Here is a 15295-nt window from a genome sequence, read left to right on the forward strand (position 1 = left end):
TCTGAGTGCAAGGTTTTTATTTTTTGTATCTATTTCATTATTTAGACATATTCATGCTACAGTAATGAAACATACAAGATAAATAACATAAATCATGGTTACATTTCAGAACTATTGCAAATTTAATAAATAACTACAATCATTACAACAATCATAATATACTACATTGCATTTTATTCTCTTCGGTATAATGTAAAACAAAATATCTGTTCAGTGACGAGACATATTTGGATGTGATGGTTGAAGCTGAGTGATGGTATGTTGTCTGTCATCTGGGTGGGTTTTCCTTTTTACTACAAAGAGAAAGAAATTAGATAATTTTCTAGAAACTTCACATTAACTGAAAAATTATGATGAAATAACATGCTATTCAAATGTTATAGGTTGAGCCATCATACCTGTCAATGTTTCTTATGTTGATGCTTTACCCTGTTGTACAAAGACAGTCACAAACCTTTCGTCTATGCACAGTTTAACACTGAAAGTTTGACACTCGTAAACTTCTCACAAAGCTATGTATTAGAGCTAATCAAATGTTATTTTCCCAATGCGCTGAATACAACAGGTTTAGACCTTACAGTGAACTTCTTCCTTACAAGCCCTTAACCAACAAAGCAGTTTTAAGAAGAAAACAAAACGTTTTTACTAAAACAAACTGAAGAAAGAAATAAAGCAAACGAAAAAGCTAGAGAGCTGGTGAAAAAGCTAGAGAGCTGGTGAAAAAGCTAGACCTAGTGAAAAAGCTAGAGAGCTGGTGAAAAAGCTAGAGAGCTGGTGAAAAAGCTAGACCTAGTGAAAAAGCTAGAGAGCTGGTGAAAAAGCTAGAGAGCTAGTGAAAAAGCTAGACCTAGTGAAAAAGCTAGAGTGAAAAAGCTAGAGAGCTGGTGAAAAAGCTAGAGAGCTGGTGAAAAAGCTGGTGAAAAAGCTAGAGAGCTGGTGAAAAAGCTAGAGAGCTGGTGAAAAAGCTAGAGAGCTGGTGAAAAAGCTAGAGAGCTGGTGAAAAAGCTAGAGAGCTGGTGAAAAAGCTAGAGAGCTGGTGAAAAAGACGACTCACTCATAATCGGTCCACTGATTCCAGGGACGGTCAACCAGTTCATCCTTCGCCCGTAGGCAGAAACGATACCTCTTGGAGCTGTGATCGACGGTTAACTTCGTTTCTTTGGTTTCCTTTAGAAGGACCTATATATCAAGAGAGGAGAGATGGTACCCTCATCTTAGAATTTCATCCCTGGTGACAATGTTCTTCTACACATTCATTCATATATGAAGTCACAATTACCGAGTACCGTGTTGTAAAAGTAATGATTGTAAAGATTGACATAAATGGTTAATCAAGACATCATCACAAATCGCGATATTGATGATTTCAAAAACAAAATTGTTGTATAAAAATGGGCTTATACCTGTTTTTCAGAGTCACAGCTTTCCCTGGCGTGGACCACTTTGACCTGGAATGTGAGGGGGTAGTAAGAGCATGGGACGCTCCACGTGGCAGGGTACCCCCACTGAAAGGTGTTCCCCTCCACCTTGGTGATGTGGATCTTGTCTGTCTTCACTGACAAGGGAGAGAAGGAGACCAGACAGAACCAATATTACTGAAGGTTAAAATTGGATGAAGCGGTGGCCATATGAATCCCATGATGTACTGCACAACAGAAAGCATGTCTACATGAAACAAGGATGGAATGAGATGTAGGGTATATTAACCTGAATGTGACGATGCTAATTACAGTGAATGAGTGAGGAGGACATGTTTTCCCTGGCCTTACTGTACCTATTTCTCGTATGTAGAACGGTGTAACGGTGTAGTCCTCTAGGAGGTAGTTGCTCCTGAAGTAGACGGTCAGGTCGATACGGGACACCTCCTCAGCAAAGGAACAGCTGTCCAGGTCCTCACAGGTCAAACCTGCACCATCACTGTGAACGGAGCAGGAGAAGTTTCTGCCAGAGAACCTGGATGAGGGACACAAATCTCCTGGTTAGCCTTGGGACTTCTCACTCTCTGAAAGAAGACTCATTTTCAAACATAACAACAAATCAAAAGCTCTTCACGGAGAGTCAAGGAAGAGTCCGTGGAGAGTCAGTAGAGAGTCAGCGGAGTCCGTGGAGAGTCAGCAGAGAGTCAGCTGAGGGTCAGCAGAGAGTCCGTGGAGAGTCAACGGAGAGTCAGCGGAGAGTCAGTGGAGAGTCAGTGGAGAGTCCGTGGAGAGTCAACGGAGAGTCAGTGGAGAGTCAGTAGAGAGTCAACGGAGAGTCCGTGGAGAGTCAGCGGAGAGTCCGTGGAGAGTCAACGGAGAGTCAGTGGAGAGTCAGTAGAGAGTCCGTGGAGAGTCAGCGGAGAGTCCGTGGAGAGTCAACGGAGAGTCAGTGGAGAGTCAGTAGAGAGTCAACGGAGAGTCAGTGGAGAGTCAGTAGAGAGTCAGTGGAGAGTCAGTGGAGAGTCAACGGAGAGTCAGTGGAGAGTCAGCAGAGAGTCCGTGGAGAGAGCGTTTGCACTGTTGTAGTATTAACTTCGACTAGCATCACTCCTGTGACAACATCAGATAATGTAACCATAAGTACATGAGATCAGCCCATTGGTCATACGTATTTAATCTACTGTATGTTTGATGACTTACTGTCCTACTTGGACCAGAGCAACAACAGCTGACGTCCGATAGGTGGTCTTCTTCCAGAAGCAGTGAAATGTTCCATTGTAATTTTTTGCCAAACATGTTATGTACTCTGGGTAAAAAGAGAAACAGAATGAGAGAGGGTGGAAACTCTCTCTCTCTCGCGCACACACACGCGCACACACACACACACACACACAGACACAGACACAGACACAGACACACACACACACAGACACAGACACACGCACACACGCACACACACACCATCCTCATCTGCATCATGTGACTTCTCCAGGACGCGTCTCGTTCTGTTGGGCGATGGTGTGTCCTGCACCAGCACCAGCGTGTGGTTGAGGTAGTCTCCAGCAGCGTTGTGGCAGCTGTAGTTCCCTCCCATCATCTCCTCCACTTTCACCTGGATCTGGTTCCCTTGTCCTTCACGCTCACTGTCCTTCATCCAGATCACCTCTGTGTCCTGATAGGAGTCCCCACAGAGCAGAGGGACCTGCGTCTCAGTGAAGATCCTCAGATCCACCTTCACCACCTTCACTGGGAACCACATGACCACCACTCTTTTTAGTATATCGTTCATGTCGAACGTTTGCTTTACACAAATGTTTTAAATTTCATTAGTCTCCCGACATAGGAATATTATGACAGCGTAAGTTATTCAACCAGAAGTAGATAAGTGTATATGTCAAGAGGAGAAGATGGGTAAAGATAAGATATATTTATATATAGCCTGAAACATTCACCATTTGGCATGAGAGTCTCGATGGTCTCTGTCCCATACTGGCTGCTTGACACCAAGTGAAGGATGAGACACAGGACATGGTGGAGTAAAATGTTCATCTGGCACACAAACAACAACAACAACAACAGTACTTTAAAGTTAATTTCTATGTATCGTATCTAAATGTTAAAGACCGTTCTCCCGAACCAGACAAAGTTAAATAGACTTTAATCAACAAGGTTATACAGTAGAAGTACATCATGTCTTACCTTGTTAATGAGATGTGAGCAGAGTGTTTCTCCTGGCTGTAGTATCGTCATGTGGACCCAGCCAGTATTTATAAATCCGTAGAACAGAAGTGAATCCTGATGAGGAAGAGGAACTGATCACCTATCAGTCTCGTTTTTTTGATGATCAGGGTTAGAGAATGTATAGTCAGTTAAGGTAAGCACTAGACTGCTGAATGGACGGCCCTGTTTTCGGGACTTCTGTGGAATGGTGACTGATGTCACTACCAATGTAGTGGTGATGCAATCCAGAAATCAGCTAATGACCTGGTCACAAGTCCTGTGGCATCAGCAGTGGTATGGGGGAACTCATTCCCACTTTGGTCTAAGATGAACAGGAGAGCATTGTGATGTGTGGTTAGGGTTCCACGTGGTTCGGTATAAAACATGTGCACACTTAAATCCCCTCAATACATTTCACTAGAGCAGGATTCAGGAAGCATGTGCCTTTTCTTTTTAATTTCTGCATGAGTCGTCCTTCCTTATAATGAAAATATGAATGAAGGTCAGTTCTTTCCTGAGGGAAATGTGCTTTGTCAGCACATACAAAACCTCTGTTGACCTCTGCTCTGCTACACAGTACTGCAGCGTGAATACATCATCCCAATATCCCACGCACGACTTGGTTCTTACTGTGGGCTACATCCATAGGCTGCATTAACCAGCTCGGCCAGTTGAGAACACGTTCTCATTTACAACTGCGAGCTGGTCAAGATAATGCAAAGCAGTGCGACACAAACAACAACACAGAGTTACACATGGAATAAACAAACATACAGTCAATAACACAATTTTTACAAGTATATATACAGTGTGTGCAAATGGAGTAAGGAGGTAAGGCAATAAATAGGCCATAGTAGCGAAGTAATTACAATTTAGCAAATTAACACTGGAGTGATAGATGTGCAGATGAGGATGAGCATGTAGAAATACTGGTGTGTAAAAGAGCAGAAAAGTAAATAAAAACAATATGGGGATGAGGTATGTAGTTGCCTCGCTGTGCCATATAACACGACAGGTTTACACCCAGACTTTAGAGAACATTTGTGTGAATTGAGGTTAGGAGAGCAACCCAGGAAGTAGAACACTGAGACAAAAGGGAACTGGAAATGGGTGGGTTGAAGTGAGAATCATGTGCCTACCTAGTATCTACCAACACTTGAGTTGTGTAGTCTGCATTAGGGAACTTTGTCTTTGTGGAGGGGGTTCCTAGATGTAGCTAATAGCTGTATATAGTACATTTGTAACTATACATGCGGGTAAGAATTAATAGATTGTGAGGAAAAAGAGGAAGTAGGTAAAGAGTGTGAAAGTGAATTGGGAAAGCAGATTGCCATTCAGGGGTTTACTCTACCACAGCTGGAAAACCTCCGTCTAAATGTCCAATTTATGAAAGACTATTTTCAGGGATTTCCACAAAATGAATTGCCCTTTAATATATTTAATACATGTTTGATGGAGAATGAATCAAATCTACATTACCACACAGTTCCCCTTCAGTGCCCCCTCATCTATCAAACTCTTTAGTCACACAGCTCTCACATGGGTTATATCAGCAAGGGATACTAGTTACAAAGATTCCACATCCACACTGATAATATCTCAAATGTGTTCATTTTAGTTTTCTTCACTTAAACACGCTTTTGAGTGATTTATTTTTGAATATCTTATCCAGTGACATTCACCCATTTGGAGTCGAATTAACTTCATCCGAGTTTGTGTTTTTACAGTAAAGACCCCTGACAAATAAAATCGTAATTGTTTCATAAAACAAGCTGGGGAATTAATCTCACTCTGTGCTTCCTTTGACTCTTCCATTTTGGCTCTATGTTGGAACCATTTTGGCTCTATGTTGGAACCATTATGGCTCTATGTTGGAACCATTTTGGCTCTATGTTGGAACCATTTTGGCTCTTTGTTGGAACCATTTTGGCTCTATGTTGGAACCATTATGGCTCTATGTTGGAACCATTTTGGCTCTTTGTTGGAACCATTTTGGCTCTTTGTTGGAACCATTATGGCTCTATGTTGGAACCATTATAGCTCTATGTTGGAACCATTATGGCCCTATGTTGGAACCATTTTGGCTCTATGTTGGAACCATTTTGGCTCTTTGTTGGAACCATTATGGCTCTATGTTGGAACCATTTTGGCTCTATGTTGGAACCATTTTGGCTCTATGTTGGAACCATTTTGGCTCTTTGTTGGAACCATTATGGCTCTATGTTGGAACCATTTTGGCTCTATGTTGGAACCGTTTTGGCTCTATGTTAGAACCATTATGGCTCTATGTTAGAACCATTTTGGCTCTATGTTAGAACCATTAGGATGCAGGGTAGAGATCAGTAGCAGCAGTAGAATCCTCCCCCAGATGAGATGGCCTACTAATTAGCCTAGCGTTGGAATGTTGATTAGATATGGCATCCGTTTACAGAGGAGTGGATTACACCATCAGACTAATTGCAAGGGAGAGGCGAGCTGAGAGCATTATAATCTTTCCCAATGATTTCCTCTGAGGTGTCCCTGTAGCTGTCAGAGGGCCTCTCTCAATGTCATACAATCCAATTAATGTCACATTTGATAAATTCATAATAACATTGTTCGGCTTCATATAGCCATATTCAGGGACATGATTGTTATGTATTTGACCTGCCGCCCCATTGTTGCAGAGGTGTCATATGGGGCGAATGTGTTGTGGCACGTGTTGTTTTGGGTCTCCCTAGAAATATAAAATAGTTTTAATGGTGAGCTCAACACCCCTGACTGTACACTGAGTGTGCAAAACATTAGGAATGCGTTCGTAATATTGAGTTGCAACCCCTTTGCCCTCAGAACAGCCTCAATTCGTCGGGCCACGGACTTTACAAGGTGTTGAAAGCATTCCACAGGGATGCTGGCCCATGTTGACTCCAATGCTTCCCACAGTTGTGTCAAATTGGTTGGATGTGGATCTTGATACACAAGGGAAACTGTTGAGCATGAAAAACCCAGCAGCGTTGCAGTTCTTGACACACTCAAACCAGTGTCCCTGGCACCTATTACCATACCATGTAGACATAAACAACAGGTGTGGAGCCAGTGGAGGCTGCTGAGAGGAGGACGGCTCGTACTGGAACGAAGTAAATGGAATGGCATCAAACACATGGAAAGCAAGTGTTTGATGTATTTAATACAATTCCACCTATTCCGCTCCAGATATTACCACGAGCCTGTCCTCCCCAATTAAGAAGCCAACAACCTCCTGTGTACCATACTCTGTTCAAAGACACTTAAATCTTTTGTCTTGCCCATTCACCCTCTGGATGGCACACATATAAAATCCTTCTTTAACCTGTCACTTTCCCTTTATCTACACTGATTGAAGTGGATTTAACCGGTGACATCAATAAGGAATCATAGCTTTCACCTGGATTCACCTGGTCAGTCTATGTCATGGAAGGAGCAGGTGTTCCTAATGTTTTGTGCACTCAGTGTAAGTATGTACCAGCTCATTTATATATACACTAGATGGATACCAGGGGGCGCTGTTTTGAAGCCACTGCACCTCCATCTTGGCACTCCCCCACCATTGTAAAAAAAGATATTCTGGAAGCTCTATAAATGCATTTATTAACGTCTACATTTGTTTTTGCCACGTTTAATCGATCACAGACAACTGAACTTTAAAACTATATTATGGTGAGCGAAATTGAAAGTTCTAATGTTTCTGTCCCCACTACAAAAGAATACATTTTCCTTGAAACATTTACTTGAAATACTATAGAATTCCATTCTTTACTATGGAGCACTGTTCCTACTGGGGAGTACCAATATGGCCGACCGGTGGCTTCAAAGCCTCTTAATGGCCAATGCATAGCATCACCAATCCAGGGCTTATTTATTGTACATCATTGGTATGTGCCAGTACAACGTGGAAAAAAACATAATCATTGACGAGATCAAAACTTCCAACAATATTGCTTAATATAAAAAAAGACATGTTTTTTTTTTTTTACATCCTTGCATTTTGTGAACTAACACTCACAGTTTTTTCCCCACGAGCACTGACTTGGCTGATAGCTACTTTACTTACTATGTCCCACCTAGCTATCTTAAGATGAATGCACTCAGGCGCTCTGGATACGAGTTAATTGACTGAAATGTAAATGTGATATCAGATCATGTTCTCTGGTTTTCCCTCCACCAATACATCCTATCAGGCTTTCACAGGGGCAGGGAAATTCCTGAATGCATTTCCTCTGACAAATAGTAGGATGTATTTATAAAGTATGAAAGCATTATGAGGGGTTCACAAGCTAAACAACTGATCATTTATAGCTGACAGCTGAGTTCCTCTTGCAGGAACTTACCTGACCTTATTACTGTAAACGATTAAACATAAGCCAGTTAGATTTGTAAACAGTTTGGTATAGTTTAAACCTTTTTTTTAATATCCAGAAATACATTGCAAGGGAGAGGCGAGGTTTCAGAAAGTATTCCGACCCCTTGAGTTTGTCCACATTTTGTTACGTTACAGCCTTATTCTAAAATGGATTATAGAGTTTTTTCCCCCTCATCAATCTACACACAATACACCATAATGACAAAGCAAAAAGGTTGTAGAAATGTTTGACCAAATAACATGTAAAATAAACTGAAATATCACATTTACATAAGTATTCAGACCCATTGTTGAAGCAACTTTGGCAGATATCTGCAGATCATCTCAAGCTCTGTCAGGTTGGATGGGGAGTGTCGCTGCACAGCTATTTTCAGGTCTCTCCAGAGATGTTTGATCGGGTTCAAGTCCGGATCTCTGGCTGGGCCACTCAAGGACATTCAGACTTGTCCCGAAGCCACTCTTGTGTTGTCTTGGCTGTGTGCTTAGGGTCGTTGTCCTGTTGGAAGGTGAACCTTCGCCCCAGTCTGAGGTGCTGAGTGCTCTGGAGCAGGTTTTCATCAAGGATCTCTGTACTTTGCTCCATTCATCTTTCCCTCGATCCTGACTAGTCTCCCAGTCACTGCAGCTGAAAAACATTCCCACAGCATGATGCTGCCACCGCCATGTTTCACCGTATGGATGGTGCCAGGTTTCCTCCAGACGTGACGCTTGGCATTCAGGACGAAGGGTTCAATCTAGGTTTCATCAGAACAGAAAATCTTGTTTCTCATGGTCTGAGAGTCCTTTGGGTGCCTTTTGGCAAACTCCAAGAAGCAGTCATGTGCCTTTTACTGAGGAGTGGCTTCTGTCTGTCCACTCTACCATAAAGGCCTGATTGGTGTTGTGCTGCAGAGGTGGTTGTCTTTCCGGAAGGTTTTCCCATCTCCACAGAGGAACTCTGGAGCTTTGTCAGACTGACCATCGGGTTCTTGGTCACATCCCTGACCAAGGCCCTTCTCCCATGATTTTTCAGTTTGGCCAGGCAGCCAGCTCTAGGAAGAGTCTTGGTGGTTCCAAACTTCTTCCATTTAAGAATGATGGAGGCCACTGTGTTCTTGGGAACCTTAAATACTGCAGATATTTTTTGGTACCCTTCCCCAGATCTGTGCCTCGACACAGTCCTGTCTCGGAGCTCTACAGACAATTCCTTCAACCTCATGGCTTGTTTTTTGCTCTGACATGCACTGTCAACTGTGGGACATTATATAGACAAGTGTGTGCCTTTCCAAATCATGTCCAATCAATTTAATTTACCACAGGCAGACTCCAATCAAGTTGTAGAAACATGGAAATAGGATGTACCGGAGTTCAATTTCGAGTCTCATAGCAAAGGGTCTGAATACTTATGTAAATATATTTAAATTATGATTATTTTTTAAATACATTTGCAAACATTTCTAAAAACCTGTTTTCGCTTTGTCATTATGGGGTATTGTGTGTAGATTGATGAGGAAATGAATTTGATCCATTTTCTAATAAAGCTGTAACTTAACAAAATGTGGAGAGAAGTAAAAGGGTTTGAATGCACTGGAGGTCCACAGGCAGACTCATGACCAGGAGAGTGGATGGTGGTTTGAATGCACTGGAGGTCCACAGGCAGACTCATGACCTGGAGAGTGGATGGTGGTTTGAATGCACTGGAGGTCCACAGGCAGACTCATGACCAGGAGAGTGGATGGTGGTTTGAGTGCACTGGAGGTCCACAGGCAGACTCATGACCAGGAGAGTGGATGGTGGTTTGCGTGCCAAGGGTATCCAGGCTAATGTGTAAACATGCAGACTATTTCGTCTTCCCAACATGGACAAAAGGTCCATCTCTCTCTACAGTGATGCAAAAAAAGGATGTATTCTCTGTCAGCAGATGAGAGGAAATACGGAACTACGCTCACAAAGCTGCTTCCCCGTTTTTTCATTGTCTTTCCAAAGGGTGGAAACGCCACAAAGGAAGTGTAGAGCACATATTCCTCCACTGCTGCAGACTAGGGCCAACATCCTGTAACGCCACAACAACACGATGCCAGTGTGCATTGACTCTGAACTCCAAATAGGGGTCATGGTCAGTAGGTACGAAACAGGAGAAAAATATATATGTGTTGTTCCTTCTGAACACGACTCTGTTCTTCACATCTGTGTTGGTATAGAATCTATAGGAATACAAGGAATACCTAGGATAGGATAAGTAATCCTTCTCACCCCCCCCCCTTAATGATCTAGATGCACTATTGTAAAGTGGCTGTTCCACTGGATGTCAGAAGGTGAATTCACCAATTTGTAAGTCGCTCTGGATAAGAGCGTCTGCTAAATGACTTAAATGTAATGTAAATGTAAATGTATAGATAGATTCATAGCCGAGAGAAGTAGGGGTACTGACACCCTCTGAAAAAAATCACAATTAAAAAATATATAGTATATAATTATTTTTTACAAAAGTAGTGCACTGTAATAGTCCTATATCAGCAGATATATCCGTCTATAGCACCAGCGCAGGCAAAAATATATGCCCCCTCCACTCCCCATTGGCAAAATAAATGACAGCACCCCCACCCCCAATACTACTTCCCTACTTCTATGGTAATCAACGTGTTTTTGAATGTACAGTAACCTCTGTATGGGACAGGTTATATATACTACAGGGAAGATGGAATTCTGCTAGTTCAGTTTGCCATTCCATTTATTCTGCTTTTCCTTCCTGACTGAAACCCCCAGTGCCACTTCTATTCCCATCAACTGGTCCAATGAAATGAGAGAGACACAGAAATTGTGGCGTACAAATGTTGGTCAATTTAATTAAAAACATTCTATTTCATCAAAATATGCAACTGGGTTTCGGATTTTTTTTTTTTTTTTCATGAATACGTCTCAATGTACCTTAAAAACACTCAAACACACGGCGAGAGATGCAGAAGAAGTCAGTGTGAACAGCTGCTGGGAGTAAAGGTCAAGAGACTGGTGTGACTTAGTCTGTCCACAGTACCACCCCTAGAGTCCTGCTGAGGTTGTAACCCCTTCTATGTCATACGGTCTGACTCTTGTCACCAGAACATATCGAACACTCTTTCTCTCAACACCCTCTCAAACATGCAGTACACTCTCTCTCTCTCTCTCTGTCTCTCTCTCTCTCTCTCTGTCTCTCTCTCGGTCTCTGTCTCTCTCTCGGTCTCTCTCTGTCTCTCTCTCTGTCTCTCTCTCTCTGTCTCTCTCTCTCTCTGTCTCTCTCTCTGTCTCTCTCGGTCTCTGTCTCTCTCGGTCTCTGTCTCTCTCTCTCTGTCTCTCTCTCTCTGTCTCTCTCTCTCTCTCTGTCTCTCTCTCGGTCTCTGTCTCGGTCTCTGTCTCTCTCTCTCTCTCTCTCTCTCTCTCTCTCTCTGTCTCTGTCTCGGTCTCTGTCTCTCTCTCTCTCTCTCTCTCTCTCTCTCTCTCTCTCTTACACACACACAAATGATTACCCAATGCTAAATACATCTGGTAAGTATCTTAAAGTACAGTGAAGCATCATTTCTAAACATTAATGTCATTAAAAACTTTGCAATGACACTTCATCCCAGCACATTCAGTTTGTACAACATTGTAGTTTTTTAAGTTCTGCGGAAACCTCCAGTAGTTCATGATAATATCAGGTATGAAGAGACAACAGGAGGGTGAAAGTGTCACGTTTACATGATGGGATGTTTACTGGGGGATGAGAAGGGAACTAATCCGACGCAGTGATGGCCTACTAACTTCACAAACCAAGATCACAACTAAAAGGTAGGCTCCTGGGGGAGGAAGGCTCCTGGGGGAGGAAGGCTCCTGGGGGAGGAAGGCTCCTGGGGGAGGAAGGCTCCTGGGGGAGGAAGGCTCCTGGGGGAGGAAGGCTCCTGGGGGAGGAAGGCTCCTGGGGGAGGAAGGCTCCCGGGGAGGAAGGCTCCCGGGGAGGAAGGCTCCCGGGGAGGAAGGCTCCCGGGGAGGAAGGCTCCTGGAGGAGGAAGGCTCCTGGGGAGGAAGGCTCCTGGGGGAGGAAGGCTCCCGGGGAGGAAGGCTCCGGGGGAGGAGGCTCCTGGGGGAGGAAGGCTCCTGGGGGAGGAAGGCTCCTGGGGGAGGAAGGCTCCTGGGGGAGGAAGGCTCCCGGGGGAGAAAGGCTCCCGGGGGAGGAAGGCTCCTGGGGGAGGAAGGAAGGCTCCCGGGGAGGAAGGCTCCTGGGGGAGGAAGGCTCCTGGAGGAGGAAGGCTCCCGGGGAGGAAGGCTCCCGGGGAGGAAGGCTCCTGAGGGAGGCTCCCGGGGAGGAAGGCTCCCGGGGAGGAAGGCTCCCGGGGGAGGAGGCTCCTGGGGGAGGAAGGCTCCTGGGGGAGGAAGGCTCCTGGGGGAGGAAGGCTCCTGAGGGAGGACGAGTTGACTGGTAGAGCTACATGTAACGTCTGCAGAAAGAGGCTACAGGTCAGGTCAAGGCTACTACGGGGGGGGCAATAGAAGGACTGACAGCCGGCTGACTAGAAGCTACAGAGGAGATGGAGAACAAGCAGGGGGTTCTGGAACATGGTTTGTAACAACATGGGCTGTTACTGTATATTCCTATAGTTTCCTCAGATTTTATTTTTTGGTTGTTCAGTTTCCACTAAAAACAAGACAAGTTTTTTTTAAAGAGTTTTTGTAAAAGGTAGATTTTTGAAATGCCAGGTTAGCAGGTGTTCCTGTCCTGTGGTGGAGTCTCTTGCTGCTCCAAGTTGGTCGTCTTCAGTCACGGAGGCGGAGTCCTCCTGCTCTGGCTGAGGCACAGAGACATCCCTGCTGCTATCCCAGCATGCCTTGCAGAAACACCTCTCCATCTCGTGGAGGAGAGAGGAGAAGAGAGAGGGAGGGTACACAGCTTAACAAACCCTCACACAACTCTAAACAAACACTTTCATGACCACCGAGCTCGGCTCGGTTCTCCAGAACTGTTCCTTCACCTGCTCAGACACGTGTCTGCCTCACAACCCCACCCAAATCTCCACTTGTCAAAAGCTGGTCTTCCCTTGGTGGTCTGTCTTTTCTTGCATGCGTGCCCTCTCCAGGTGCCAGGCACTAGTTCTCTACGGGCGTGGGGTCCTGGGGCAGTGTGGCGGGCATGGACGTGGGTGTGGTTGGTGTGGGGACGGGCGGGGCCAGGGTGGGTAGGGGGGCGGGCGGCTGGCTGATGATCACCTGCACCACGTAGTCCCTGGAGATCTTCAGCTCCTCCAGCTTCATCTTGTCTGTGAGTGGCCGGCCTGAGAAGAACCAGCGCTGGGTGGCCGCCGACACGCCCTCCACCGCCTGCAGCTGCCGCTTCATGTGCTGCACCGTGTCCGTGGTCCTCACCGCCAGACGCAGGTCCCGGCCCGTGGACAGACGCAGGCGTAGCTGGCACTCCTGACCCTCGCTGGGGGGGGGCTCGCTGACCTCAAGGCTCTCAAGGTCACTCTTCTCCTCGATCATGTTGACGGGTGGGGACAGGCAGTAGACTGGCAGCTGGTAGCGATTCCCCAGCTCATCATAGCACTCCGTCAGCGCGCCTGCAGGGACACACACAGAGGGACAGAGGAACAAAGTCAATTACTAAACAGGACAGACCAATGACATCTGGTTAATTACTCAGTCTGACCTTCGAGTCATTTCAATAGATTCCCCAATATTCAGGTCTGTCTACTACCTCTGCTCTGACTCTCTCTCTCTCTCTGCTCTTATTTCTATATATATCATATATCAGGTCTGTCTACTACCTCTGCTCTGACTCTCTCTCTCTGCTCTTATTTCTATATATACAGTGCCTTGCGAAAGTATTCGGCCCCCTTGGACTTTGCGACCTTTTGCCACATTTCAGGCGTCAAACATAAAGATAAAAAACTGTATTTTTTTGTGAAGAATCAACAACAAGTGGGACACAATCATGAAGTGGAACGACATTTATTTGATATTTCAAACTTTTTTAACAAATCAAAAACTGAAAAATTGGGCGTGCAAAATGATTCAGCCCCCTTAAGTTAATACTTTGTAGCGCCACCTTTTGCTGCGATTACAGCTGTAAGTCGCTTGGGGTATGTCGCTATCAGTTTTGCACATCGAGAGACTGAATTTGTTTCCCATTCCTCCTTGCAAAACAGCTCGAGCTCAGTGAGGTTGGATGGAGAGCATTTGTGAACAGCAGTTTTCAGTTCTTTGCACAGATTCTCGATTGGATTCAGGTCTGGACTTTGACTTGGCCATTCTAACACCTGGATATGTTTATTTTTGAACCATTCCATTGTAGATTTTGCTTTATGTTTTGGATTATTGTCTTGTTGGAAGACAAATCTCCGTCCCAGTCTCAGGTCTTTTGAAGACTCCATCAGGTTCTTCCAGAATGGTCCTTTATTTGGCTCCATCCATCTTCCCATCAATTTTAACCATCTTCCCTGTCCCTGCTGAAGAAAAGCAGGCCCAAACCATGATGCTGCCACCACCATGTTTGACAGTGGGGATGGTGTGGTCAGGGTGATGAGCTGTGTTGCTTTTACGCCAAACATAACGTTTTGCATTGTTGCCAAAAAGTTCAGTTTTGGTTTCATCTGACCAGAGCACCTTCTTCCACATGTTTGGTGTGTCTCCCAGGTGGCTTGTGGCAAACTTTAAACAACACTTTTTATGGATATCTTTAAGAAATGGCTTTCTTCTTGCCACTCTTCCATAAAGGCCAGATTTGTGCAATATACGACTGATTGTTGTCCTATGGACAGAGTCTCCCACCTCAGCTGTAGATCTCTGCAGTTCATCCAGAGTGATCATGGGCCTCTTGGCTGCATCTCTGATCAGTCTTCTCCTCTATGAGCTGAAAGTTTAGAGGGACGGCCAGGTCTTGGTAGATTTGCAGTGGTCTGATACTCCTTCCCTTTCAATATTATCGCTTGCACAGTGCTCCTTGGGATGTTTAAAGCTTGGGAAATCTTTTTGTATCCAAATCCGGCTTTAAACTTCTTCACAACAGTATCTCGGACCTGCCTGGTGTGTTCCTTGTTCTTCATGATGCTCTCTGCGCTTTTAACGGACCTCTGAGACTATCACAGTGCAGGTGCATTTATACGGAGACTTGATTACACACAGGTGGATTGTATTTATCATCATTAGTCATTTAGGTCAACATTGGATCATTCAGAGATCCTCACTGAAATTCTGGAGAGAGTTTGCTGCACTGAAAGAAAAGGGGCTGAATAATTTTGCACGCTCAATTTTTCAGTTTTTGATTTGTTAAAAAAGTTTGAAATATCCAATA

General features: G+C 44.6%; 3 protein-coding genes across 3 annotated transcripts in view; all 3 read right to left on the reverse strand.

Annotated features, from left to right (window-relative positions):
* LOC135551001 (interleukin-12 subunit beta-like) lies at window positions 1–4300 on the reverse strand. The gene is made up of 9 exons (XM_064982350.1): window positions 3618–4300; window positions 3371–3467; window positions 2880–3164; window positions 2619–2724; window positions 1775–1953; window positions 1404–1555; window positions 1055–1179; window positions 399–429; window positions 1–293 (listed from the first exon to the last, which is right to left on the reverse strand). Exons 1-8 carry the CDS (start codon window positions 3666–3668, stop codon window positions 402–404), a joined length of 1023 nt encoding a protein of 340 aa, XP_064838422.1. The 5' UTR covers window positions 3669–4300; the 3' UTR covers window positions 1–293; window positions 399–401.
* Window positions 4301–11792: 7492 nt separating this feature from the next.
* LOC135549418 (calcium-binding protein P-like) lies at window positions 11793–12854 on the reverse strand. The gene is made up of 2 exons (XM_064979389.1): window positions 12703–12854; window positions 11793–12405 (listed from the first exon to the last, which is right to left on the reverse strand). The coding sequence occupies exons 1-2, from the start codon at window positions 12852–12854 to the stop codon at window positions 11793–11795; spliced, it is 765 nt and encodes a 254-aa protein (XP_064835461.1).
* The window catches only part of LOC135551002 (ubiquitin domain-containing protein 2-like), an 85802-nt gene continuing 82834 nt past the window's right edge, over window positions 12328–15295 (reverse strand). Inside the window, exon 3 of the mRNA XM_064982351.1 lies at window positions 12328–13562. Coding sequence (XP_064838423.1) covers window positions 13093–13562 — 470 coding nt within the window. The 3' untranslated portion in view covers window positions 12328–13092. The remainder of the gene's footprint in view (window positions 13563–15295) is intronic.

This window comes from Oncorhynchus masou, chromosome 12 (assembly GCF_036934945.1).
Source record: "Oncorhynchus masou masou isolate Uvic2021 chromosome 12, UVic_Omas_1.1, whole genome shotgun sequence".
In the NCBI taxonomy this organism is placed as follows: Eukaryota; Metazoa; Chordata; class Actinopteri; order Salmoniformes; family Salmonidae; genus Oncorhynchus; species Oncorhynchus masou.

Excerpts from the sequence above, each read along its gene's own strand:
- LOC135551001 (XM_064982350.1), bottom strand. The coding sequence starts at position 3,668 with ATGACGATACTACAGCCAGGAGAAACACTCTGCTCACATCTCATTAAC. Across the intron at positions 1,954-2,618 it reads GCTCTGGTCCAAGTAGGACA|GTTCTCTGGCAGAAACTTCT; the intron begins GTAAGTCATCAA and ends TCCCTCATCCAG. Across the intron at positions 430-1,054 it reads AATCAGTGGACCGATTATGA|GGTAAAGCATCAACATAAGA; the intron begins GTGAGTCGTCTT and ends TTTGTACAACAG.
- LOC135549418 (XM_064979389.1), bottom strand. The coding sequence starts at position 12,854 with ATGGAGAGGTGTTTCTGCAAGGCATGCTGGGATAGCAGCAGGGATGTC. Across the intron at positions 12,406-12,702 it reads CAGGAACACCTGCTAACCTG|GAGCCTTCCTCCCCCAGGAG; the intron begins GCATTTCAAAAA and ends GTCCTCCCTCAG.